General features: G+C 43.3%; 1 protein-coding gene across 1 annotated transcript; it reads right to left on the reverse strand.

Moving 5' to 3' along the window:
• Positions 1-1645: 1645 nt before the first annotated feature.
• On the reverse strand, positions 1646-26987 carry LOC310657910 (ADP-ribosyl cyclase/cyclic ADP-ribose hydrolase 1-like). The gene is made up of 9 exons (XM_083399157.1): positions 26662-26987; positions 12402-12531; positions 9962-10097; positions 8503-8585; positions 8014-8090; positions 7378-7470; positions 4041-4127; positions 2873-2943; positions 1646-1999 (listed from the first exon to the last, which is right to left on the reverse strand). Exons 1-8 carry the CDS (start codon positions 26898-26900, stop codon positions 2880-2882), a joined length of 909 nt encoding a protein of 302 aa, XP_083255283.1. The 5' UTR covers positions 26901-26987; the 3' UTR covers positions 1646-1999; positions 2873-2879.

The raw sequence follows: 26987 nt of genomic DNA on the forward strand, positions 1-26987 counted from the left end.
ATCTCAGCCCTTTATTCAGAAGGAATTGGACTGAAATCTTATTTTCAAGGGGAGGGCTGCTTTTCCGTGGCATGTTCTGCAGCTCAGTCCCCGGCATCCCCAGGTAGAGAGAGGAAAGAGAACTACATGGTCTGGCTCCGCCGTAGGGGGGCTTCCTGTCTTCCAATCTGCATCTGGCTGCAAGGACTTCAGCCCCATCTTTTCCACTCGCCCAAGGGCCCTCCTTTCCCTCCCTGGCAGCCTGCCTTTTGGCACCCACAGCTTGAGAAGTTGCTGTGCCAGCCTTGCTCCTCTCTGACCGTTGTTCTGCCCAGAGGGTGCCTTCCTCCAGTGGGGGGTCCGCCATCCCCGGGAGAAGGAACGGACTCTTGGGTCAGGCCCAAAAGGATCACGCAGCTTGCGGTCTCTGGAAGCTTCTCAGAGCATGCCAATGCCTGACCTCCAGGCCTGAGGGGCCAGAGGCCGCTTGGGGGTGAATTCGTGGCCTCCAGGCTGCAGCAGCTGAAGGCCCCATACCCGTCACCCCACCCACTTGACACTTGCTCCCCGAAAGCCGCCTGAGGTGGTGCCGAAGCCCCCTGGCTGCCCTCTGAGGCTCTTTCACGTCTCCCTTGAGGTGCCCAAATGGGGGGCTTCTGAGGCGATGAGTTTGCTTCTAGATTCCGTTGTCAGGGATTATTTTACACACCTTTGATGCAACTGGGCACTACTGTTTAAACTTTCCCTTTTTCTTTTGTATTGTAGAAACATACTTGTTTTATTGCCCCCCCCCAAAAAAGTGCTATTATTAAAACAAGATGTCTGAGTCCCTATTGGTTTTGGGTGTTTTTTGTTAAATTTTCTTTTCTTTTTAAAAAAAACATATATTTCCATAAAAACAAACAAAAACACACTAAAGCTACATACCAAGAAAAAATAATAGAAACGTTGAAGAACAACCTACTTAAACATACAAAACATTAAAATTTCCTACACCCCTGTGACTTCCTCTGGGTTTTTTCCTATAGAGATTCGGAGCTGCAGCCTGAAGCCCAGGGAGCGCAGCGCCAACTCCCGCAGCGCTCCCCGGGCTTCAGGCACTATCCACAAGCCTTCGGGCTCCGAAGGCTTGCGGATAGCAGCCTGTTCTGGGGGCTGGGGTCGGGGAAAGCTCGGGCTTCCCCAGCCCCACAAGCTCCGGGAGCGTCGGCGAGGTTGCGCACAATCTTGCCGCTGCTCCTGGACCTGTTCTGGGGGCTGGGGTCGGGGGAGGCTTGGGCTTCCCCCGCCCCAGCCCCGCAGCTAAAAACGAAGCCAAGACAGCAAGCAGGATCCATCCCGCTCACTGTCTTGGCTTCTGCCAAAGCCGTGCGCAGCCTCTACCGGCTGGAGAGGTTGCATGTGGCTAAAGAGGAAGCCAAGACAGCCAGCGGGATGGATCCCGCTGTCTTGGCTTCTTTGCTCTTTGGGGCTGGGGGGGATTTCTTTTTCTTTATTCCCCCCCCCTAAAAACTAAGTGACCCTATGGTATGGTGCACCCTATGGAGCAAAAAAAACGGTACTTAGAAAGGTCCTAGTGTGCTCGCTTCTTGCAAAAATTATGAAACGTATCAAATGTGAAGAAGAAAGGATAAAATCAAACCCTTCAAGAGCAGGTAGACTAATCTGATGTGTACTGCATTTGGATTTTGCCTTTATTAAATAACCCCAACGGTTTCCCATATGTAAAGGAATAAAACCTCCTATTCAGTGCAATAACATTTTGTTCCTTCAAAACAGTCCTTCAAGGCGTGATGCCATATCCCACTGCAACTTCAATTAAAACCCCTCTTGAACTTGTCCTGAAGAGTTTGTACTTGGAAGAGTGACCAAGTGATGCCAACTTCAGGAGAGTCTTGTTAGCTGTAGAGAACTTCTTGCTCCTTTTTGTCCAGAGATCATCTGCTGTGACATTTTTTTGGGCTCTTGCTTCAAGTGTGTGGGTTTTCTCTTCTTTGTCTTCCTCCGATGCTGAGGTCCTCTGCAGTGATGAGCACAAGGGAAAGCTTAGCATTAACTACAGGGGCTGTAATGGGCCCTTTGTTTATCCTCATCAGTAGCTGAAACAAGAGCTAATGTGGTGTAGTGCAGGATTGGGCAACAGTTTTGACCTGGCAGGCCAAATCTTGATCTCTCCATAATGATGCCAGGTGACTGACAAGTGGGTGAAGCAAGAAACTGATGCAAAGGGACTTCTTTCCAGCCACAGGCATGACATCTACCTCACATCTAACATCACAGATTATGTCAGATGTGGGGTAGGTGGGTGTGGTTTGAAGAATACAGCCTTGCAGTTAAAATGGAGAGTTCTAGCTTACCAAATCTGACCCACAGGATGGAGGTTCCCCACTTTTGTTGCAGAGGTTGGAGTGTTGATCTGGACTCATGTTGAAATCCCCACTTGGCTCCCTACGCAATATTGGGCCAGTAGGTATCTCTCAGTCTAACTTTTACCTCACAGTTTTTTTGTGAAAGTAAGTGGCGGGGGAAGAACATGTTTGTCACTTGGAGATCTTTGGAAGAAGGGCAGAAGATAAATGCACTAAATAAAGAAAAACAGCCTATCAAATCTTTCCATTATCTTGGATGGCAAACAGTAGGAGAAGAGTTTTCCATTCTTCCCTTCCAGCCCCTTCTCTCTATGAACTGGACCCAAAGATTTTCACGCTTAAAGTAGACCCTTTGAAAGTGGATTTTAAATTAGTCTGGATCTAGTTTGTAGCAGGCCTGGGTTTAAACTACACAGGTCTTTCACAATGATAGCTAGTTGAGCTTTTATATCTGACTCCCTCTAGAAACGCCATTCCATACTATACAAAGTTGAACAACAATAGAAGCAGCCTAGGGTACCTACCATGTTTTCAGGAACAGACATCGCAGCTGGCGTGGCCAGGATTACTGGTACACTGAAGCAACCGAACTGGCCTGTTACAAGACATAAGAAATACACTTGCAACTTCATTTGCATTTAGTGCTATTTAATAAAATAATTACTTAAATAATCTCAGATATCCCTGTCTTTCTGTCTTCACAACATGAGGGCTATTCCATTGTGTCATATAACAGAATAAACCAGGGGCTGGCAAACTATGGCCCCTGGGCCACATCTGGCCCAGGGTTGGTCTTTAACTAGCCCCGCCCACTCAGCCAGTCCCCGCACAGAGCTTAACCGGCGCAACGTGGCGCCGGCTTGCCGTGCGGGGACTGACTTCCGTGACACAGCCACGGCTTCCTATTGGCTGCAGGAAGCTCCTGCAGCCAATAGGAAGCTGCGGACACCTCCTCCACCGCCACCTCTGGCAGCAAGGAAACCGGGATGTGCGCATGTGCGCCCGCCCGCACCCATGCGCCTACTCCGGCCTGCCCCAAGGTTTCGGACGCAGTTTACCGGCCCAAGGCTTTGCAGCTTTGCCGACCCCTGGAATAAACTGTGAACCACAGTTTCAGAAAGCTTTCGTTGCCCTATAAGGCTGGAAAGTTAACTATCTGCACAGGTTGGGCTGAACGTGCTGCTCTGCTTTCCTTTGGGCCACATCAGCAAGGATGAGAGGGAGGTCTGGTCCTCACGGCAGCTCAGAACCTCCATCAACACTGCCCCGGCATGAACTCTGGGGAGGTCACTTTGGTGCCGCTACTGCAGCAAAAAACAGGCTGGGCTGCAGAAGCACCAAGAGCTAACAATCAGCTCTTACAGAGGAATCAAAGCTTTTCTGAACTGAAACGCCCTACTGAAACGTCTTCTTTAAGAAATTAAGCAGTTATGACACTATTCCATCTCTAGATTATTATTTGCACAAAGGCCAGACTTTGAATTTCAAAGGATGAAAAAACCTCTCTCACACACACACCCAGGAACAACTAGGGTAAAGGGCAGAAAGGCTCACCACTCCATTTTTTTGGGTAGACTCCCCACCCTCCCCTTATATCCAAGTGAATGGGTATGTGTGATTTATGCCCCTCCATACATCTAATTTTGCCTTCGCTGTTTAAAAACATGTTGATAACCCGGTACACAAAATTACCTGTAATTATCTTCACAAGAGACACTTATCTTTCGGCTTTCCAGGATAGCTTTCAGCTTTAAAATGGATTGGCCCGTGCAAGTTTCACTGGAAATAAAAGCAATCACATTTCCATTCAGAATGAAATTTGTATGTCCGTCGGTCCTGTAATGTTTACAAATTAACTGTAAAGGAACTAGTAAAAGCATTTTAAGAGAGGGCAAGTACACCTGTCCTTGCTGCATGACCCATAAAGGTTCTTGAGAGCTCCAGAGTTTTCATTTCCTCTGACATGTTCCTCCTCATACAAATAGAAATCACATGAATGGATAGGTTCAGGCTAGCTGCCATGTCCCTGGGGGCTACATGTTGGGGGAATGTCTGCAACAAGGAAGCCTACTCAACTTGCATAGACTCTCTTGGTGATCTGGATCCTGACTGTGCAAGTTTCTAGACAAGAAGGAGAGCCTGAGGGCACTTAGAAGTCTTCCCCACGGCAGATATTCCACCAGTGTGTGGACAGCTAAGGGATGAGGCAAGCAGGAGATACCGGCAGCAGGTGCAGCCAGATAGCGTAGCCCAGCTCTGCCCCCTCCTGCGGTTGTTAATCACAAGAAACAGTTCAACGGGGAGGGGGCTAAGGGGATATAGAAATCGAAATCCCTTCCCTCAGTATTCCATAATATCCAGATTCCAGAATAACTGTTTATTTAAAAAGTGCTGAACCATTTAAAAAGGCATAGGAAAGTAGTGAGTTTGGGAATTGTAAGGAACTTCTGCTGCTCTGAAGGGAGCAGAATAATTTAATCTCCCGACATTCTTGACAGCTGAATTGGAGCAAACGGCATTCCAGGGGAAACCCAAATTGCTATTTGCTCCGATTGAGTGGTAAAGATCAGGTTTTCCAGGGGGAAGCGCCAGGGAAGAAAAAATGCACTCAGAAACAGACCAGAAAAGCGCAGGGCAAACGGTAAGAGCTACACTTGCAAAACATTTATGAGCATAGCATGCAGAGCTCTCCAAAGCTCTCTAAATGAAATATTACTGAAACGGTACAATATTATCTTGTATGAAAAATCTCAAATTATTATTAAACTGAGACACTGTTGCTATCTGCTCCTTTCTCTTTCAACTATTGCCCTCTAGCATTTTCTCTTTTCAGCTGTCCCTTTCTTTTTCTTTTTTCCCTTAGTCTCATAATTTTCCTTCATTCCTCTTCCTCTTCATTCTCGGTAGTTGCGCCCACCCTGTGAAACACCCTCCTGTCAGATGTCAAGGAAATAAACAACTATCTGACTTTTAGAAGACATCTGAAGGCAGCTCTGTTCAGGGAACTTTTTAATGTTTGATGTCGCCTAGAGTGGCTGGGAGAACCCAGTCAGATGAGCGATATATTTATAATAATAGAAGGGGAAGAAATGGAGGCAGTGAGAGATTTTACTTTATTGGGCTCCATGATCACTGCAGATGGTGACAGCAGCCACGAAATTAAAAGACACCTGCTTCTTGGGAGAAAAGAGGAAGAAGAAGAAGAGTTTGGATTTGATATCCCGCTTTATCACTACCCGAAGGAGTCTCAAAGTGGCTAACATTCTCCTTTCCCTTCCTCCCCCACAACAAACAAACACTCTGTGTGGTGAGTGGGACTGAGAGACTTCATGCAGCTGCATGTGGAGGAGCGGAGACGCGAACCCGGTTCCCCAGATTATGAGTCTACCACTCTTAAGCACTACACCACACTGGCAATGACAAACCTAGACAGCATCTTAAAAAGCAGAGTCATCACCTTGCCAACAAAGGTCCGTATAGTTAAAGCTATGGTTTTCCCAGTAGTGATGTATGGAAGTGAGAGCTGGACCATAAAGAAGGCTGATTGCCGAAGAATTGATGCTTTTGAATTATGGTGCTGGAGGAGACTCTTGAGAGTCCCATGGACTGCAAGAAGATCAAACCTATCCATTCTTAAGGAGATCAGCCCTGAGTGCTCACTGGAAGGACAGATCGTGAAGCTGAGGCTCCAATACTTTGGCCACCTCATGAGAAGAGAAGACTCCCTGGAAAAGACCCTGATGTTGGGAAAGATGGAGGGCACAAGGAGAAGGGGACGACAGAGGACGAGATGGTTAGACAGTGTTCTTGAAGCTACAAACATGAGTCTGACCAAACTGCGGGAGCCAGTGGAAGACAGGAGTGCCTGGCGTGCTCTGGTCCAGGGGGTCACAAAGAGTCAGACACGACTAAACAACTAACCAACAACAACAACAACAACAATAAATAATAATAATAATAATAATAATAATAATAATAATAATAATGTAGGCCACTGATACGCACACTTTTTATCTACCCTTAGTTAGAAACTCATCCACCTCCCTCAAGTATAAAAACAAAATCCATTTGTGTGATGCAGATGTCCTCTACTGGCAAGAGGCAGCACTGCAACCAAATCCATTAACTTCTCCGGAGTACGTACAGTACACGATAGACAGGCAAGCATTAGAGAGAGACAATAGTTCTAGAAAGACAAGAGAGGCGTAATTTCTCCTGATAGCCAACTTATTCTTCTTTTGTGCGTGTTCATCTCTTACTGAACAGGCTTTTGCAGTGCTTTTTTCCCTTTAAAAAAAGGTTTAGGGGTCTTCTCATTTTACTACTCATATTGAAATACTGCCCCTCACTGAGACCAAATTTAGATTCCCAAAATGTTTAGGGGTATGTGTACCCCTGCGTGCCCCCCAGGAATAAGTGATGGGTTTTTGAAACACCAGACAAAACTGTGAACAGAGATGACCATTGTCTTCAGTTCATTGAAGACCCCACAGTGCCCTTTTCAACTCTTTGGGTAGACTTGAACAGGTACTCTTTCTGTCTCTCCAGGTAACACTTCAAATTGTAGGTCTGGGAGTGAGGAAGCCTAAGGATGTCACACAACACCCATTTCACACTGGATTCTTCATGGAAATTCATGACATTAAACTGATAGAAGTTTTCAGTATCAAATTTGTCTCCAGCCAAAAGACAAAGGCTGTGCCAAAAAATGTGAGAAAAGAAAATATGCATGGTTTTTTTTTAAAATGGGATAGATTACATATCAAAGTACCATATAAATATTTTTTTAAAGTGCTTAATTTAACAACAGCAGCAGCCAACCCGCACCCCACCCCCCAAAAAACACCTTTAAAATATTGCCTAAACTGAGCTTTTTCTGAGAAAGCAGAACAGTACTGCTAACAAAGAAGGAATCGTTCTTGGAAAACCAGCATGTCTGTTGGATAAGGATATGCCATGTTGTGGTAGTCTGTTTCTAACTGAACCCTAGATATAGAGAGTTATTATATTCTGCATTATCAAAACATACCTTTGTGGTCCATCAATGTCCTGCATAAGCCAAATCTGCATCTTGGAGACTTTATTCGGATTTAAGTTAACAACTTCAACACTGCCAAAAATGCTGAAAGAGCAGGAGCATAAGAAAAGAGCTCAGATGTTTACCAGCCTCAACAAAACATATCAGGTAAACATCTTTATAGATGTTATTCATTGCCATTACCTAGTAATTTCAGAAGATAAATATGTATGTATGTATGTAAGTATGATTTTGATTAATTACCCATCCTTCACTCTGAGGTGGTGGATCACAACAATTTAAACTACAATGTTAAAAACAGTTTAAAATCACAAGCATAGAGCGAGTCCTTAAAATACATGTCTAAATTGTCAAAGGCCAGGATAAGGCCAATAAGCTATGTTAAGTTGACTCTTATTGACAGCAATAAAGCTAGTTTGTTTATTATGAGTCTTTATTTACCTCTCCATCAATCAAGAGTAAGAACAAACTACCTGGAAGCAGTATAGCTGCCTTCTTAATCCACAAGAATACCATGTCTATCAATTCACTTTGGGAACATCAGGAAGATATACACACGCCTTGCGTTGCATATCCACAATGACCTGGGCATGGATAGGCAGGCATTACAGTCAAGTGGGAAAATACCTGTTGTTTCTGAATGCTCCAGCTTCTATGGACCCATTAAGCATCACTTGAGTTGTACCACAGGCCGCTTCTGCAAACTAAAACATATTTGAAAACATAGTTTAATGTAACAAGAGAACCTGCTCAATAGCTTGTACCCACTTACAGTTTTGACCTTTCAACCGTCACCAATTTTATGAGTTTGCCTAAGTGAAGAAAAGGTTCTACAAGTGGTGTTAGTTTCAAAATGCCCAACCATATTGGGGGAGCCAATAGAGTGCCTTCTAAATTTTGTTGGACTACAACTCCCATCTTCCCCGACCATTTGCTGTTCTGGCAGAGGCTGGCGAGAGAATGGTGATTCAACAGCATCTTGGCGGCACCAACTTGGCTATCCCTGGGTTAAGGGATACGATTTCGTTTTATTAGCCATTGGTTTTAATTCAATTGTGTATTAGTGAAGCATAATATATATTTCAGTATCGCTAACCTGGGTTGCATAGAACATACCATCTTGGACGACATTTTCCAGTACATTGAACTAGGGTTATTCTCACACTCAGTCCATTCAGGGCAAGATTCGTAGTTGACTCCTATAATAAATACAGTTTGAGCATAAATACAAGACTGATATATTGTGCCCCATGAGAGGGGAGGGAAGAAGAACTACGTTTTAATGCAGTGCCTCTGCTACAACTGGAAAGTAAGAATTTTAGGGTCTCAAGTAGAAAATAAACGTTCATAAATGTACATAGCAAACACATACCAGTACGCAAGTATATGAACCACGTGTCTGAAATAGTTTTGACTCTCCCAAATTGACCTCAATATATTTCTCCCCAAGGAGGGAGAAAATGGGGAAAGCCTTCCCTTTGTCTTTTTCCTTAGAAATCCTGTCTTAAGGGAGTATTTGTGTATGAGTAGGGTGAGCCTATGACCTGGATTCAGGAACTAAAAGTATTTACCATCACAAAAGAGTGGCCAGGCTGCCCAGGTAAAGCAATCAGTGACCATTATAAGGTATCCTGGCAAACAGGATTTCTGCTGGAGACTGCCTCCTGTGAAGCATGTCTGATGTTTTGGGGGTTGGTCTTGGGCGCTGTGGGTTAAACCACAGAGCCTAGGGCTTGCCGATCAGAAGGTTGGTGGTTCAAATCCCCATGACGGGTTAGCTCCCATTGCTCGGTCCCTGCTCCTGCCAACCTAGCAGTTCGAAAGCACGTCAAAGTGCAAGTAGATAAATAGATAGCGCTCCGGCGGGAAGGTAAACAGCATTTCCATGCGCTGCTCTGGTTCGCCAGAAGTGGCTTAGTCATGCTGGCCACATGACCCGGAAGCTGCACGCCGGCTCCCTCGGCCAATAAAGCGAGATGAGCACTGCAATCCCAGAGTCGGCCACGACTGGACCTAATGGTCAGGGCTCCCTTTACCTTTACCTTGGGCTACAAGGTGGGCAATTTCAAAAGTCTATAGAAGAGTTTGCACACCATTGTTCTGGGTTCCTCCTCCCTCCTGCATGTGGTAGCAAGCACCCTGTTGCAACAGTTTAATAAACAGTTTACTAGCTGCTTTGCTTCTCAATATTCCTTGGTTGGCCTCTGCTATTTTCTCCTACCGACAGGAAACCCACTTAAGGACTCTTTACGGGCTCATGGAGACCCCATAAAGGAAAAGGAGCAGATTTTTCTTATAACAGTGCAATGCTTCCGCTACAACTGGAAAGTAGGGGTGAGGGTGAATTTGATGTCTACACACCATATAGAGCATCTATTGTACATTATTTCCATTGCTTTGATTTCTTTTCTTTTATTCTGAAGTTGTATCTTGCAATCACTGGTTAACAATACATTATTATATCCTTTCTACTTCAAATCTTCTTAAAGGATACAATTCCTACCCTCCCCCATACCAGAAGGGGGGAACCCTAAATCTCTCTTTTTTTTTGTAGAGAATAGGACACTCTTCTTACCTGGGCTGGAGGGGTCTCCACACCATGAGAGCCCATCTGCCATGTAGCCTAGTAAAGTGTCTTCCAATGTGAGGTAATCACGATTAGTTTTTGTGTAACGGTGTACAAGGTCATTTGTCTTGCTCCAAAACAGCGACTGTAAGTAAAGTGTCAATATTGAATTCCTAGCTCTGACACATTTCCTGAACTATAACAGTAATATAACTCCTCCTCTTTCCATTTCTCTCCACAGTTTTCAGCTTTGGGCTTAAAGCTTTTGGATGGTTTTTGTTTTTTCCCCCCATTACGGGGCAAGAGACCCGGAAGTAGTGGCAGAAAATATTTGGGCATCTGTACAGATAAGAAAAAAAAGTCTGGGTAGTAAGAATGGGTAGGTTCTGTTTTGTTTTTGGTGCAATGTTTGCTCCATGAACTCCTGCGACCTCCCCCCCCCCCTTTGCTCATTATACAGTTCTGCTTACATGTAGAGGGGGGTATCTTAATTTCTGCCAATTCCCCCTTCCAGTTTCAGGCCTTCCTGTGCTCTTCTAGATCTAATAAGTGGCTATTCTTTAGTAAAATCCATTCTTTCAACGTAAACATAATTGTAAGTCAGGGAGAGCAAAACCGCCTCGCTCTTTGGTATCAATCATAATTTTATGTTTTATCCTGGATTTTCTCCCCTACCAAATAAACTTAGAAAGGTACTGTCTGGTATAGGATTAGTATTTTGGGACTATGTTCATTTTTATAGCCGGAATTTTGTCCGGCAAAGACAATTGCATTCTACTCCAGATTTTCAGGTCTTTTTTTATTTCTTTCCAAACCTTTATGAAGTTATCATTAAAGATGTGATTATTCGCCATTAACCAAATTCCCAGGTATTTCACTTTCTTTTCACTCTTTATATCACTAGTTCTTTCTAAGTGTTTTGTAAGGGGACAATCCATATTTTTGACTAACATTGCTGTTTTTTGTTTATTCAGTTTAAAGCCTGCTAGATTGCCAAATTCCCTTATATCTTCCAGTACTGCTGGTACACTTTCTAGTGGGTTTTCTAAGGTCAAATAATATCATCTGCATATGCTTTTAACTTAGAATTTTGCTGACCCACTCTTATACCTCTTCTTTTGTCATTCTTTCTTATCTTCGTGCCAGTTACTTCTGAAATCAAAATAAACAATAATGGGGACAATGGGCAGCCTTGTCTGGTTCCTTTCATAACTGTACACCCATCAGATATAGTTTTATTTACAATAATATTTGCTCGTTGTTCAGTATATATTGCTTCTATAGCCTTTAAAAATATTTTCCCCAAATCCATTTTCTTCAGGACTCTTTTCATAAATATCCAAGACACATTGTCGAATGCCTTCTCCGTGTCCAGAAATAGCAATGCTGCCTTTTTTTCGTTATGCACTTCTAGGTATTCTCTTATGCTTATAATATTCCTAATATTATCTTTTAATGTTCTGCTGGGGAGAAAGCCTGCTTGGTCCTCACGTATTAAGCCACTAATAATTTTGCTAATATTGTTGCAGATAACTTACAATTGCAGTTTAATAGCTATATCGGGCAGAAGTTTTTGGGATTTGTCCTGTCTTTATCTTGTTTGAGTATCAAAGTGATATAAGCCTCCTTCCAAGTTTCTGGTGCTTGTCCTATTTCCAACACTTTGTTATAATATATTTTAGGTATAGGCCTAACTCATCCTGAAACTTTTTGTAGTACTCCACCAGGAGCCCATCTGGTCCTGGGGCTTTCCCAGATTTTCCCTGGCTTGTCACCTGATATACTTGCGGAAATCTGCACGAAGCCTGGAGAGCGAGAGGGATCGGTGCGCCCTGACCCCTCTCGCTCTCCAGGCTTCAGCGAATGCCTGCATTCGCCCCATAGGACGCACACACATTTCCCCTTCATTTTTGGAGGGGAAAAAGTGCGTCCTATGGGGCGAAAAATACGGTAATCTTTGTCTACTCTCTTTTTAAAGTTGCCATGCCAGTAACTTTCCTGGTTTATTTGCAAATTCAAAATTACTTTTTTTTGTTTTTGTTGTTGTTTAATCATTTAGTCGTGTCCGACTCTTCGTGACCCCATGGACCAGAGCACGCCGGGCACTCCTGTCCTCCACTGCCTCCCGCTCCCTTTGTTTTTCAAACTTAATTTCCCTTTCTATTTATTGGTTTACAAGCATTGAATACTGTATCTGTAATAAATTAATCTCTTGAAGTTTCTCTTTATTTCCCGCATCTGTAACCACTTCTTTCTCTTTCTTTATTCATTTGTCAAATAGTTCCAATTTCTTACATTCCCTTACTTTCCTCTGGTATGCACATTTCTGAATAAAATAACTGCCTTACCCTCATCCCAAACAGTTTTTAAGTCAACATCTTGATTACAATTTAATTCAAAATATTCTTTAATAATTTTATTGGGAAATTAACAGGCACAAAATAACTACCTTGTTACATGGGATGGATTGTCTGGCCAGGTCCATCAGAGGCTGAAAATCTTCCTCTGTCGCCCTGCATGGATGCTTGTACATAAAGGCATTTTGAAATAGCTCCCAAATTTTGAGGCAGTCTCTGTCTCTGTAAAACAAACAAACACACACAGGGGTCTTTGAGAATGGCTGCTGTTCAGCCTGACACTATTAAATGTGAATTATACAAAATAGTATTTGAATAGTGAGAAAGCACTCCTAATTCCTAAGCATAATGGAAGTCTGACAACCTGCCTTTCCCTCTCCTGAACAGCCCAAGAAATGTACTTCTGATTAAGAGGATTACTTCGACTAAAAGCAGTAGTCGTAGTAAACTATGAGCATAACAGTAGGCTAACCAACATGCTTGAGTCTCATTCTTTTCTCTTTCAACTGTGGAGGTGGAAGTTACATTGAAATTAATGCTGCTTTATCTGGAGGCTGGGACGCAGGTGGCGCCCATTGCTCGGTCCCTGCTCCTGCCAACCTAGCAGTTCAAAAGCACATCAAAGTGCAAGTAGATAAATAGGCCATGACTGGACCAAATGGTCAGGGGTCCCTTTACTTTTATCTGGAGGCTGATATTCAGAGCAACAGTGAGAAACATACACTGTACCAACAGAGACAGAATAGGGCACATTTGCTTGCTGTGGGGCAACATTTCAAGCGGAGACATGCCATCATTGGGCAAAGGTGGGCAGCAACAGATGCTCCTTGGGGTCAATGAGAAACGCTCTTGCCCTCAAAATACTAGACCTGGCTTCTGTGAAAACATACTGGGGAGTGTACCCTGCAGACTCCATAATGAAGGAGCACTTCCTTATGGTCTGAGAACCTCTGCTGTAGAGAATCCCACACCACCTGTATAATATTTGATGGGGGTGTCTAACCAGGTAAGTTACAGGCTTACCTATTTTGACCCAAGGCTCATATTCACCCTTGACGAACCCTCTATACCAGTGATGGGTTTGGCCAAAAGTAGGCTTTGCCCCCTTGTACACAACACACAGGCCCTCCCGGAATCTGCTGATCCAATTCTGCACAAAGCAGCCAAAAAGGACATCTCCTCCACCCTGACTCCAGGTCGTAATGCATCTTGATAAGAGATAAATAGTTAATCTGATAACAAGGGAGAGGACAATTTGCATCTTTATCAGAGTACTGGGCTGGGTGGAGAAGTTTAAACTTTCCTACTGCCCCAGAACCATTCAGATTAATGACAATGATTATGTTTAGTTTTTTATATATTAAAAACCATCACCAAAATAGATGCAGCCTGACAGGGCGGAATCTTTCTTGGGGAGGGCTGAATTATTGCTTTTTGCATTGTTGGAAACTGCAACAGGAAAAAGCAACTATTTGTTTTTTCTGTGTACAGTGGTACCTCGGGTTACATACGCTTCAGGTTACAAAGGCTTCAGGTTACAGACTCCACTAACCCAGAAATATTACCTCGGGTTAAGAACTTTGCTTCAGGATGAGAACAGAAATCGTGCTCCGCCGGCGCAGCGGCACCAGGAGGCCCCATTGGCTAAAGTAGTGCTTCAGGTTAAGAACAGTTTCAGGTTAAGAACGGACCTCCAGAATGAATTAAGTACGTAACCAGAGGTACCACTGTAGTTAGAGAAGTAAGAACCGTAAAAACTCCCCAAACCTTTTGCAGCTTGAGCTCTCTTTATCTTCCTATGAAAGTGTATATCAGTGTATATATACAGGCACCATGTGGAACCGAGAGGAAGAGAGAGAGACACCGAAAGCAACATTTGTAGCAGCATAGTTAAAAAGCAGAGACATCACTTGCCGACAAAGGTCCGTATAGTTAAAGCCATGGTTTTCCCAGTGTATGGAAGTGAGAGCTGGACCATAAAGAAGGCTGATCGCCAAAGAATTGACGCTTTTGAATTATGGTGCTGGAGGAGACTCTTGAGAGTCCCATGGACTGCAAGAAGATCAAACCTATCCATTCTCATGGAAATCAGCCCTGGGTGCTCACTGGAAGGACAGATTGTGCAGCTGAGGCTCCAATACTTTGGCCACCTCATGAGAAGAGAAGACTGCCTGGATAAGACCCTGATGTTGGGAAAGATGGAGGGCACAAGGAGAAGGGGACGGCGGAGGACGAGATGGTGGGACAGTGTTCTCGAAGCTACAAACATGAGCCTGACCAAACTGCGGGAGGCAGTGGAAGACAGGAGTGCCTGGCATGCTCTGGTCCAGGGGGTCACGAAGAGTCGGACACGACTAAACGACTAAACAACAACAACAAGTTAAAACTAGCACTGTGTTCTCTCCCCCCACCGCAAAGTATCCTCCATCAATTAATAAGAACAGAAATTGCATTTGATCATTATCAAAAGTAAAATAACACTTTATCATGGGGGGTGGGGTGTAGGGGTTTTGTTGTGAATACCTTACTTTTGAGGTGGCCAAGGGGCATTTGTGGATGTCTTTGCACTAATTTTACAAACTAATTTCTCCCATCTTTCCACATTTCAGTTGAACCTTCAGGAAAGACATCATTCTCTCCCATGAAGCTTTTCCAGATAAGGAAATGCAAGCAGCCAGAGAGAGATGGAAGTACAGAAGAAATATTTGCTGGGAAACACAAACACACCCCCTCCTCAGCCACCTGACAATGAAGGTGTGGTTATCTTCATGGAACAACCCCACTGAAAAAGGTAACAGTGGTCACCCAGACCTCGTTGCTGGTTGCAAAGCGGCCCCCATAACCAGTTCAAGCTTCAGGGCCCCCAAAATGTAGGTCCACCACTGAACATAGCTAACTGGTGGTGTACAAATTGTGCAAGTCTACTGAATCCAGTCATCATCCAAGGTCAGGGTGTGCGAGGAGAGCCTTTTATGTATTCTCACAACTGGCTGTGCGAGGCTGTGGAACTCCCTGCTCCATGAGATCCCCCTGATGGAGATCCATTGCTGGTTAAAGAGCTTCCTGATTCAGCACCAGTAGGCTTATTGCTTGCTCAAGCTTGAATTTATAGGTCAGGATCCTCTTCATATTGTTTTATCCACTGTCCCTACTTTGCATTTTATGTAGTCAGTGGTCAAAGTGTTGAACTCTATTCAAATTCCAACTCAGCCAGGAAGTTAACTGGATGGCTTTTCTCCAATCACTATGGCTGTGTACACATTCCCATTTACTCCGCATCCAGCACACTCCCAAGCTATGTACACATGATGCTAGCCACAATCCCCCTCTGTCCTGTAGCTTCTTGAGAAATGCTGAGTTTGGATGCATTCCCCCACAAACCAGTCTTGATTCCATTCGAAAAGGTAGACTGTATGAAGACGCCCATGTCCGCTGTCTGACCTCTGGTGTGGGCAGATAGTAGGCAACTTGGAAACAAATCTTACCACACCAATGTGTACGACGACATGCAAATACGACATGAAGTGTAGTGGAGGGAGGTGGGACAACCTCTCTGCATTTTAAACCCGTATTGTGTATACAGCCTCTCTGTCTAGCCTAAAGCAGGATTAACTGGGAGAGGAGCATGCAGGAAAGCAGGTAGAAAAAGGTTTTGTTTAAAATTTGTTTGGTTTAAAATTGTGGGTCTGTTTCCTTTCATATGGAAAGATGGATACAACATTAAGCCGGGCTCTTACTAAAGTGCCTGTGGCAATATGTTTTTCACATCACAGATGTTTGAGGGAAAGGTCCTTATACTGTAGTTTTTTGTAATGTTTCTCTTTGTTTTCCATTTATGCCTGTTTGGACTCTTATCTATGGAGCTTGTTTGCACAAAATTACTGTAATTTCAAATGAACTGTCTTCAGCCAGAAAGAGAAAAGGGAAAGTCCAGTTGTTACCAGCAGGAGTCTTGGCTTCTGCGCTCTCTCCCCTCCCTTGGGCACTTGAGGGCTAACCTAATTTGGGCTGGGGGCTGCATTGACCCATAGTGCACCTTCTGGAGGCTAAAGTGCAACAGTGGGCGTGGTCAAAATGCAGTTCTCAAGTGTGCCTTCCCAAAGACTTTCCCATCAGCTATTCTGTGCCATTTTTCATCATCTTAATTCATGATTAAATTTAGGGAAAAAATCAACAAATGATTATTGCAAGGTCTAGGCCAGGGAAAGGAGGCCTTTGAGGTACTGTGGTCCTGAGCCATTTAAGGCTTTATAGGGCAAACCCCAGCATTTTGAACTGGGCCCAGAAACCAACTGGCAGCCAATGCAGTCTGATCAGGATTGATGTTACATGCTCAAACTGTCTTGCTCTGGCTACTGAATTCTACACCAGCTGAAATTTCCAAACCATCTTCAGTAGAGGTTACCAGAGCATAGGTGACAAAGGTTAGGCTATCTCTGTCCAGCTGGGGCACAGCTGGGCTGCCAGCCGCAGCTGATGGATAGCACCCCCCACCACTGAGGCCAGGATCCAGGAGCACCCCCAAGTTACATACCTGCTCCTTCAGAGGAAGTGTAACCCCATCAAGAGCAGGCCACCTCCCAGCCATCTGGTCTAAGGAACCACCCACAAACAGTGCCTTGTTCTTATCTGGATTGAGCTTCAGTTTGTTGGCTCTCATCCAGTCCATTACCAAGGCAAGGCAATGCTCAGAAGTAAGTCCCACTGTGTTAAGTGCAAGTAAGACTGTAGCCCAAGTTAGCTACCGATAAAAGGAAATCTGTCTTTTTAATAAGAAGACAAAAAAATCAAATACTTCTGAAGATAAATATTAGGATTCCCAGGGTGTGTGTACTGTATAGCTACTGTTTCCACAGGTGCTTCCCCAAACTGCTTTCTTCCATGTTGACAGGACATTTCTTTCAACTGTAAGTAAGCTAAACAAGGGGGCAACAAGACAAACCTAGGATGGTGTTCAACATTAGTCATTATTTAAAACTGAAGTCAATGGACTCAAATAAGTTCATTGATTTCAATGGGTCTACTCTGCATAGGACTTAGAAGGGTACCATCCCATCAATACAACTCTAAACTGGTGGTAGAAGAGAGGGGAGACTTCTACCCTTTTCGAGCCATATTTTCTCAGTCTCAGAGAAGTGGAAAGACTTCCTAGCAAAGACAACCTGTAATATACATTTTTGTTGGAGGAAGGAAATAAATGGGTGTTATGGACATCATTTCCAAGCTTTGGGGAAAAGTAGTCATCCCCCGCTTTCTCCCTTTAAATGTTGTAGAAGTCTGAATGCTTGCTGAATTCAGAAAAAAAGAGCTCTTTCATGTTTTCTTGCATGCCTCTGAAAGTTCTTGCCAATTTCAGAGGTTCTGAAAAAAATGGCTTTTTAAAGCCTCTTTGTAAGCTTTGTTTTCCTTTGGTTTATTACTGCATACAAAGTCCGTGACATAAATAAAGCAGAATTGGTCACCAACTCACACCCAGGCAATATCACACTCTGATAAAGAGCTAGCAAATTATTATTAATTTTTTTTTACATGTGCTTCAGTCACAATATAAATGCATATAGGTAAGGGGTCATTTCAGGCTGTAAAGATTTGTTTTAAAATGCTGACATTTGAAGTAGTGATCCCGATTAGTACAGTGCGCACGTGACTGAAGCCTGAAGACGTACGGGCAGACTCCATGCTACACAAACACCTGGAACAATTGCTCAATAAAATTGAACCCTGAACCCTGCTAACTATCTCAAGGGGTCTGAATTTTAAGAACATTTGGTTCAAGTTTTAACCTTTAAACTAAGAGGGAAATTGACTCTAGTTAAGGATATACTTGGCCTAATAGAGCATTGCTCCATGATGTTATTGTTGTGAATTAGGGGAGGGCATGTCCTACTGTGATCACAAGTAGGTAAAGGGACCCCTGACCATTAGGTCCAGTCATGACCGACTCTGAGGTTGTAGCACTCATCTCGCTTTACTGGCCGAAGGAGCCGGCGTACAGCTTCCGAGTCATGTGGCCAGCATGACTAAGCCGCTTCTGGCGAACCAGAGAAGCGCACGGAAATGCCGTTTACCTTCCCGCCACAGCGGTACCTATTTATCTACTTGCACTTTGACGTGCTTTTGAACTGCTAGATTGGCAGGAGCAAGGACCGAGCAACGGGAGCTCACCCCGTCGTGGGGATTCGAACTGCCAGCCTTCTGATCGGCAAGTCCTAGGCTCTGTGGTTTAACCCACAGCGCCACCTGCGTCCCTGCGATCACAAGTACTTGAAATTATATCCAGCTGTCCTCTGAATGGATAGGCCAATGACTGGACCTAATGGTCAGGGGTCCCTTTACCTTTATCCTCTGAATGACCCGCCATCTCTGCGCAAGCAAGAGGAACTCAGCAAGGCAACTAGGAAAGATGACAAAGGGAACTCTCCACAGCTAAACCTCACTCTTACCAGAGATAAAATGGGTACTTTGAACTCATTGTTTTTGGTACACTGTACATTCACAAACCCCATGCTCACATGTTTGGTATGTACAGTCGTACCTTGGAAGTTGAATGGAATCCATTCCAGAAGTCCATTTGACTTCCAAAACGTTTGGAAACCAAAGCGCAACTTCTGATTGGCTGCAGGAAGCTCCTGCAGTCAATCAGAAGCTGCAGAAACCCCATCGGACGTTCAACTTCCAAAAATAGTTTGCAAATGGAACAGTCACTTCGGGGTTTGCAGCGTTTGGGAGCCAAAACATTCGAGAACTAAACTGTTCAAAAACCAAGGTATGACTGTATACAATTAGATGGTTGTAGGAAAGATGGAATCAACTTCAGCAACCAAGAAGTTGTAATTAGGGGAAGTTACTTTTCACATTTTGTCTTTATTTCAGTTTGATCCACCTTTGGGTACCCAAGTATTCCTGGAGGTATCTATCATCTAAAAATGGGAATATTCACTTTGGCATTTTTGTTAAATAGCACTTTCTAAAATCCAAGGATGAGGATTTTACCTCTATACAGTTTGCCAAGTGCAAAAGAACCGTCAATGGGCACTGACTTCCAGACATTTCTAAAAACCACATTCTGAATGAGATGGCAACTTACAGGCAAATGACCAAGCGGCCGTTCTTGGTCCAGAGCAGAGATCCTGCGTTTCCTGGGTTACCAAGAAGAAAACTGGGACATACGAGCCATCAATCCTGAGTAGACTCTGAGTTTTTGCTTTAAGTGTAGAATTTTAATGAGACATATCTGCCCTTTTGTCCTATCATCATACTTCTCTTAAATTTAAAAATGCATGTATGAGTTGAATGGAACTTAGGTTAAATGTTCTAGTTGAGGACTTTTATGACCCCACAGTGCATTCTAACTACTCATGATTTATTATACAGTGGTACCTCAGGTTACATACGCTTCAGGTTACATACGCTTCAAGTTACAGACTCTGCTAACCCAGAAATATTACCTCAGGTTAAGAACTTTGCTTCAGGATAAGAACAGAAATTGTGCTCTGGCAGCGCGGCGGCAGCAGCAGGAGGCCCCATTAGCTAAAGTAGTGCTTCAGGTTAAGAACAGTTTCAGGTTAAGTACAGACCTCCGCAACGAATTAAGTACTTAACCTGAGGTACCACTGTATTTTAATGGCTATATGAATGTGTGTAAATAAGGAAGTAGGGGGGAAAGGGACGACCCAAATGCTATTTAGCTCACTCTTTTGTGGGGGATGTTTATTCAAAGAATGTCAAATCTGTGTGCAAATAGTTCTCCCTGCAAACATTACCTAAAACTTTCATTCTTTCATGCCAAACTCAGTGGCTTTCAGAAGTAATAAAAACACTGCAGTTAAGTTTGCAAGTTTTCTGATCCATAGTGTTGGTGCAATATAGAGAACAAGCAAGAAAGGAGAATTCCTGAATGAAAGTGCTCTTTGATGAGAGAACCCCAGCAGAGATTTAAAATCACAAAATCTGCAGCAAAGTAAAGGGTGGAAATCTAGGTTAGATTGTTAGATTTTTAAAATATGTGTCCTTCCAAGTGAGTTCCGGAATGTCTGCTTGTTTCTTTCCAAAGTTTTCCTCTTCCCCCAGCTGAGGAAAAGATCACACCTGGATAAGTTTTAAAAATGGTTTACTTACAAAATTCATGTCCTTCAGAAAAGTTGCATGGGCAGTAATATTTAGCTTAGTTACAAAGTGGTGGTCGTTCCTAAATTATTGGCATTGGAACTCGGGTGGCTTATGAGAGCCATATGGTTTAGCTGGAGGAACCAGCTCCAACCTCTTCACACACTGAGCTTCTCAGGTAGACTGGAGGAGGACAAAGGCTTGATTACCTAGTTCCTCCCAATCTGAGGGGAAGTGGACATAGTAACCTAACAGGACAGCTTACTCTATGGTATTAACCCCTTCATGCATTGATTAAACTTAAGCATTTTGTTTTTTTGAGGTTGGTTATTCCACACATAGAACCTATGACAGAATTTGAAACTGGAAATAAAAATACATAGTAAACAAGAAATTAATGTCTATTAAAAAGGGTGTACTGTGCCTAGAGCTCACAAACTGCTTGCACTAATGAAACTCCCTGTCGCAAAATGTGCCTGGAATGATGGGAGTTTCTAACACCGGTCCTTGCACTCAGACACTTCACTGTGACTCTCCATTTTCCCTTTCCTTTATTTTAAAATGGGAAAGCAAATGATATTTCAAATCTAGGACTAGGTTGTTGTTGTTGGTGACACACATTAAAAACAGAAGTAGGCATGGGCACTGCCACCCTCTATCAGCAACTGAAATTATATATAGATTTTTTCATGCATAGGCACCAGCAGGGTGCATGTGATACTCCTAGAGACTGAAGCGGAGGGGGAGAGATTTAACTCTTACCCTCCCTAGGAACATCCTATGCACACAAAACAACTATGGGTGGGGGGACCTCTTTCGTGCCTAAGTGCTGCATGCTGGGGTGTCTGAAGTGGGGATGGTCATAGGTGGAGAGGAGATAGAGAAAGGTGCCTCCCCACCCCCAAACAGCAGCCTCTTGTGCCACAATTTAGCTTGAAGGAAAGCTAGTGACCACTATTTAACCGAATGAACATGAGCCATCAAGTCCCTCTGCTAAATTGCAGACTGAAATGGTATTGTGCGGAAATGTTTCATGAACTGATTCTGTATGAACTGGCTCTTACATGAAACACCCTAAGTGATTCGCATGGTTCCAGCAGGAACCATGCATTTTTCAAGTGCACTTACACTTCCTTAAGCTGAATTTAGCAGTAATTAATTATAAGTAGAATGACAAACATATAAATTTAGCTCTGGAGATGAGCACCTCCCAGAGGATTTTTCAGCACAACTGGGTCAGTTGCAGTGCCTAGAAAGGTTTTTAATTAAACGGTGATGCAGACATGATGGAGGACTAAAGGAAGTCTGGGCAAGAATTTGTGGCACTAAAATGTTTAGCCGTTGAAGCAAAGCCAGAAACTTGGAACAAAGAAGTCTTTTTCCCCCTTCACAAGCACAGGCTTTGAATCCCTGAAGGGGTAGGAGGTATTGCCCTTCTCAGGAACTTATCAAGCAAACGAAAGAAAGACCAAGACAGATGCCATGGGCTCTGTGACATTCCTTCTGAAATAATGTTGGTGACTAGAAGTATTAATAATAGGCCTAAAATGAGAAATGAAGGCCATGGTTTGGGGGATGAGGAAGATAGGTGAACTAATGCCAGTGTACTGGAAGAAGCAAAGATCACCAGTGCGGAAGCAATGATTCTTCAACATCAACTTCGTTGGACTGGTCATGTTGTTCGGATGCTTAATTATCATCTTCCATAGCAACTACTCTATTCCGAACTTAAGAATGGAAAGCGAAATACCGATGGACAACAAAAGGGGTTTAAATACACTTTCAAGAAAAGAAAAAAGATACTCTCAAGGCAAATCTTTAGAAATGTAGTATAAGCACCAGTAACTGGGAAACACTGGCCTGCGAGTACTCCAATTGGAGAACAGCCATTACCAAAGGTGTCAGGGAAGCACAAACTCCGGGCGAAAAGGAGAAAGGAAGGCACATTTGGCAAAACCTCACCGTGATCAACTCCAGCCCAGAAATCTGTCCCCACTGTGGAAGGACTTGCGGATCCAGAATTGGCCTCCACCGTGACTTACGGACTCACTGTTAAGATCGTGTTCATGGAAGACAATCTTACTTGGCTATAAGTGATTACCAAAGAAGAAGATTGCACTAGATGAAACATTAAAAATAGAACAAAATCATGATACTGATGTTCAGAAGCACCTACTTTGTGATCAGAGCTCTTTAGAGAAAACCATTTCCTGCCAACATGAATAAGCTGGACAGTTTTTAGGAGCTATCATGCAGGATTGAAGAATTTCCAAAAATAGGCATCTTGTTAGTGTCCAGAATTTAGCATTTATTTTCAAATTTTCAAAGCGATTCACATGCACTCCCTTCTTTAAATCCTTGAAAACAATCCTGTGAAATAAGTCAGCATTGCCATCATCTCCACTGCTGAGGCAGTGATGGGTGGGAAGCTTAAGAATTCCTCTACTGAATTCAAAGCAGAGGCAAGAGTCCTAGTTCTTGATTCTGATGTAAAACACTCAGAATTTGGGTTTGGGGTCCCAAAGGGCTCCGCTACGGTTGGAGGAGAAGACGGGTGATGTTCAACCACGGAGAGAAAGCATCATGTGGCTTTTTAAAAGCACAAATCCTTTATTCCGTTGCAACCGGGTTCCCTACACAAAGGTGACAAAAGGTATGAGGAAAGGTAAGTTCAGAATTTTATACAGTCACAGTTGTGGAGGGTCTTGTTTGTCACAGGTTCGTCAATTTACAAGGTAAGGGGGAGGGACATAGTGCAAAAGGGAGGTTCGGGTGCAAGATACAAGGTGGGGTGCAAATCCTATCTATATGAGTAAGGTAATACCTGGAAGACGCGGGTGGCGCTGTGGAAGCTTATCAGGTTCCTTGATGAGAAGAGAAGAGGTAAATGGCAAACTATCTTTTCTGGCAGACAGCTTTTCATCATTATCTTCCTTCAGAAAAGGATGATAGAGCTCTCGCCCTTTCAGTGTTGTTGTCCCAGACAGCCTAATCAGTAATGATGGATGAGGGAGCTGCTGGAGTTGGAATCCAACAACATCTGGAGGGCTCTACAATAGGGAGACTTCTTTCCTAGAACCATATTGTCGAGTAAGAAGGGATCCCAAGGGTCATCTAGTCCAACCCCTACAATGCAGAATCTCAGCTAAAGAATCCGTGACAGATGCACCCAATCTCTGCTTAAAAACCTCCAGCAAAGGAGAGTCCACAACCTCCTGAGACCGTCCCACTGTCAGAAAGTTTCCCCCGATGCTTAGTCGGATTCTCCTGACTTGTGACTTTAATCCACTGGTTTGGGTCCTAGTCTCCAGAGCAGGAAAAAACAACCTTGCTCCATCTTCCATGTGATAGCTCTCAAGATAAGATAGGCTTCCTTGACCTTAGTACAGTTGAATGTTTGAAATGCACAATATACTATAGAGGTCTCTCTACATCACAAAAGGTTCAGTTGACAAGAAGGAAGAAAAAATCCTACTGAAATGTTATTACATAAAGTCACAGAAGTGATGAAGACATAGAATTCTTCTCTGTGCACCAGAGAGACAACTTCAGGTGGAGCTAGAGGGGTTGAAGGACTACAGTGCCCAGGAAGTCACAGACGAACTTCCTCCCTGCCAGAAAGCAGAACGAACCCGGAACTATTTTTCTTTTTACATTTTTCTCCCTCCTGGTTAGAAAGCAGAATAATAGGTTGCATTTTCTTTCTTTCTTTTCATTATCTTTCACTTTAACTGCCTGCAAACTCCAATTTCCTTAAATACATTTGATTTCACTTTTCAGTCCTACAGGATAAATTCCTCAGCCCTTCTCACACTTCAGTGGAGTTCATGCTCCTAAGGAAGATAAAAGGGAGTTATTTTGTAAGATGTTTTAGACCCATTCTCCCCACCATTCAAAAAATAGGGATTAGAGGTTTCATAGCAGCCTAAAATCACAAGGCAACTAAAGATTTGTGTCTTTAAGATAGTGACAAGGGGATTGTGTGTGACCCTCACACATAATCTCTACAGAGACTAGATTAACTGTATCAAAATAATCTGACCACTTCCTGTGGTAAAAGAAGAGAGGGGAGTTTACGGAATCAGAGGAAATGCTTTGAGCTTTCACAATGCTTTTCTGAGAAATGACTACCCACTCAAAGAGCAGACGGACAAGTCTTCTGTAACACTCTACTCAAAGTTTACAGAGCTCCACAGAGAACCTATTCAAGGACCAGTTCAGATCAGATCACAACATATCAGAAGCAGAGAGTAGGTACATAACCCAGATTGCTGACTATCCGCTAAAGAGGTCCAAGAAGTCAAAATACCACAGAAGCCAATTACCGCTAAAGCCAAAATACCACAGGAGATGGCAGCTTGCCAACCTACTCAACTCAAAGTATGATGACTAGGAAGTTTTGGTTTCTGAACAAATAAAAGCTAATCACTGGTTTTTTCAAAATTGGGGAGAAGGGTGCTCGCTTTGGCAGCACATATACTAAAATTGGGGAGAAGGAGGTCTACATGATGCCACACAGGAAAGGAGGAGGGGAGACACATTTTGCAAACCATTTCCATGTAGAAAGAGTGTGCATCCTATATGTGGATGATCATGGGCTGAATGCACATGAATGCAACTTGAACATGGGTTGCTTCAAACAACAACAATATACAAGTCTACTTTGCATATGGTCTTGGGCAATTTTCTGATGTATATAGGTATATGTGTAAATGTAATCCATAATTTACACGCAGCAACCATTATATTTTATGTACAAATGTAAGTGCACTGCACATATTATATGCAGGAATTTTATCAAATTTGAAGCCGCTACAACAACAACAACAACAACAACAACAACAACAATTTATTGTTTTTATTGGGTTTCCCCAGCTACTATGGGCAGCTCCCAACAGAATATTAAAAACACGATAAAAGATCAAACATTAAAAACTTCCCTAAACAGGGCTGCTTTCAGATGTATTCTAAAAGTCAGGTAGTTGTTTATTTTCTTGACATCTGATGGGAGAGCGTTCCACAAGGTGGGCGCCACTACCAAGAAGGCCCTCTGCCTGGCTCCCAACATTTACCCAGATAAAGGCTGAGCAGATGAAAAGTGAGCCTTCTGGTGAATATCTCAACAGGTCTTTCGGCAGCAGATGCCAAACATTCCTCATATGGCCAAAGTCTGCTTCGCACCAACCTCTCCCTCTAGTCAGAGACAGTATTATTTCCTCATTGCAACATTGTGATAAGGTTCAATAAGTTCTTCTGTACTGTACTGATAAGGTTCAATAAGTTCTTCTGTTGACAAGTTTTTACAACATGCCTCTGAGCACCAAAGCTAGTAAGATAATGAAAATATTGTGATTTGAGTCCCAATCAACCACATCTTTTCTCATGTATTTGGTGATTTCAACACTTCCCCCCTGGCCCTTATTTGAAAGTCAAAGACTGCAGCCCTAAACCCAATGTACTGATTTCATTGAATTTAGTAGCCCTTGTTTCTGAGTAAGCCACACATAGAATTGTACTACCAAGCGGTAATTCGGTTCATACTTACCTGGCAGCTATTTCAACTAAATGGAGTTGGATTAAGTTCTGGAGAAATATGGGTAGAACTGTACTGGGAGCCTCGAACCAGGAACAAGAAGCCCCCAAGTTAAAATGTCATTTCTGTCGTAACATCACTAAATAGCTTTGATCAAGTCAGTATTCTTTAGACACGCCGTCTCCAATAACATTAACCTACCTCACAATGCCTTTGTATGGATTTCTGAGCTGATGTACATTAAGCACTTCAAAAACTGTGAACACTAGAAGTATTGCTAAAAAAAATATACATTTCTGACCCGTCCAATCTACTTACTCATACATACAGGAAACCCTCCCCTGCTTTCATTTAAAATACCCGCTTCGAAAGACAATCTTTGCTTGTGCAATTCTTACACTTTTAGCAGCTGTGTAACAGGCCAGAATTCAAAAGGTGGAACTTTTCCAAATCACTGCATGCTGGAGAAAACCAAGCTCCTTATTATCAAGCATATAAGAGAGATATAAAAGCCCTGAACAATTCCAATGCAGACTGTTCAGCTAGTTTTCAGTCCAGCTTTTTAGCACTTTGGGGAGGACATGAACAGCTTCAGATCTCAGCCTATACATTTTTCTCTAGAATAGCTGCTGTCCAGTTTCCCTGCTGCTCCTTCTTTGTCTACACTGCGCACTCCTGCTTTTATTCTTCAAAAGTGTATTCTTAGCACTCACCTGAGCTCAGGATTCACTATGGCAATGTAGTTGTGACATCTCCCCAAGACAATTTCATGCAGCTGTTTAGTGGTTCCTTGGCCTTTCCACTGCAATACTTCTGAGCCAGGGGTTCCTTTCCTTCCAGGTATGAACACAGCAAGCAACACAGCACTCACTAAGGCAACTAAAACAACCATGGTCCCTGCCAATATCAGCTTGTGCCGCTGGGTCCTGGAAGAGCTGCTTGGAAAGGGCATCTCGCTGGAAGTTTCTGAAAAGCAGCAACAGCTGCTGCTTCTGTTTCATTCATCCTTGGCAGAAAAGTCACTTTCTTATATCCCCTC

Source organism: Podarcis tiliguerta (genome assembly GCF_965153285.1).
Source record: "Podarcis tiliguerta genome assembly, chromosome: 9".
NCBI lineage: Eukaryota > Metazoa > Chordata > Lepidosauria > Squamata > Lacertidae > Podarcis > Podarcis tiliguerta.

Coding starts and splice junctions, on each gene's coding strand:
- LOC310657910 (XM_083399157.1), bottom strand. CDS start 26,900: ATGCCCTTTCCAAGCAGCTCTTCCAGGACCCAGCGGCACAAGCTGATA. Junction 10,098..12,401: donor AATCCATCCCATGTAACAAG/GTAGTTATTTTG, acceptor CTTTACTTACAG/TCGCTGTTTTGGAGCAAGAC. Junction 2,944..4,040: donor TCTTGTGAAGATAATTACAG/GTAATTTTGTGT, acceptor GTCTTGTAACAG/GCCAGTTCGGTTGCTTCAGT.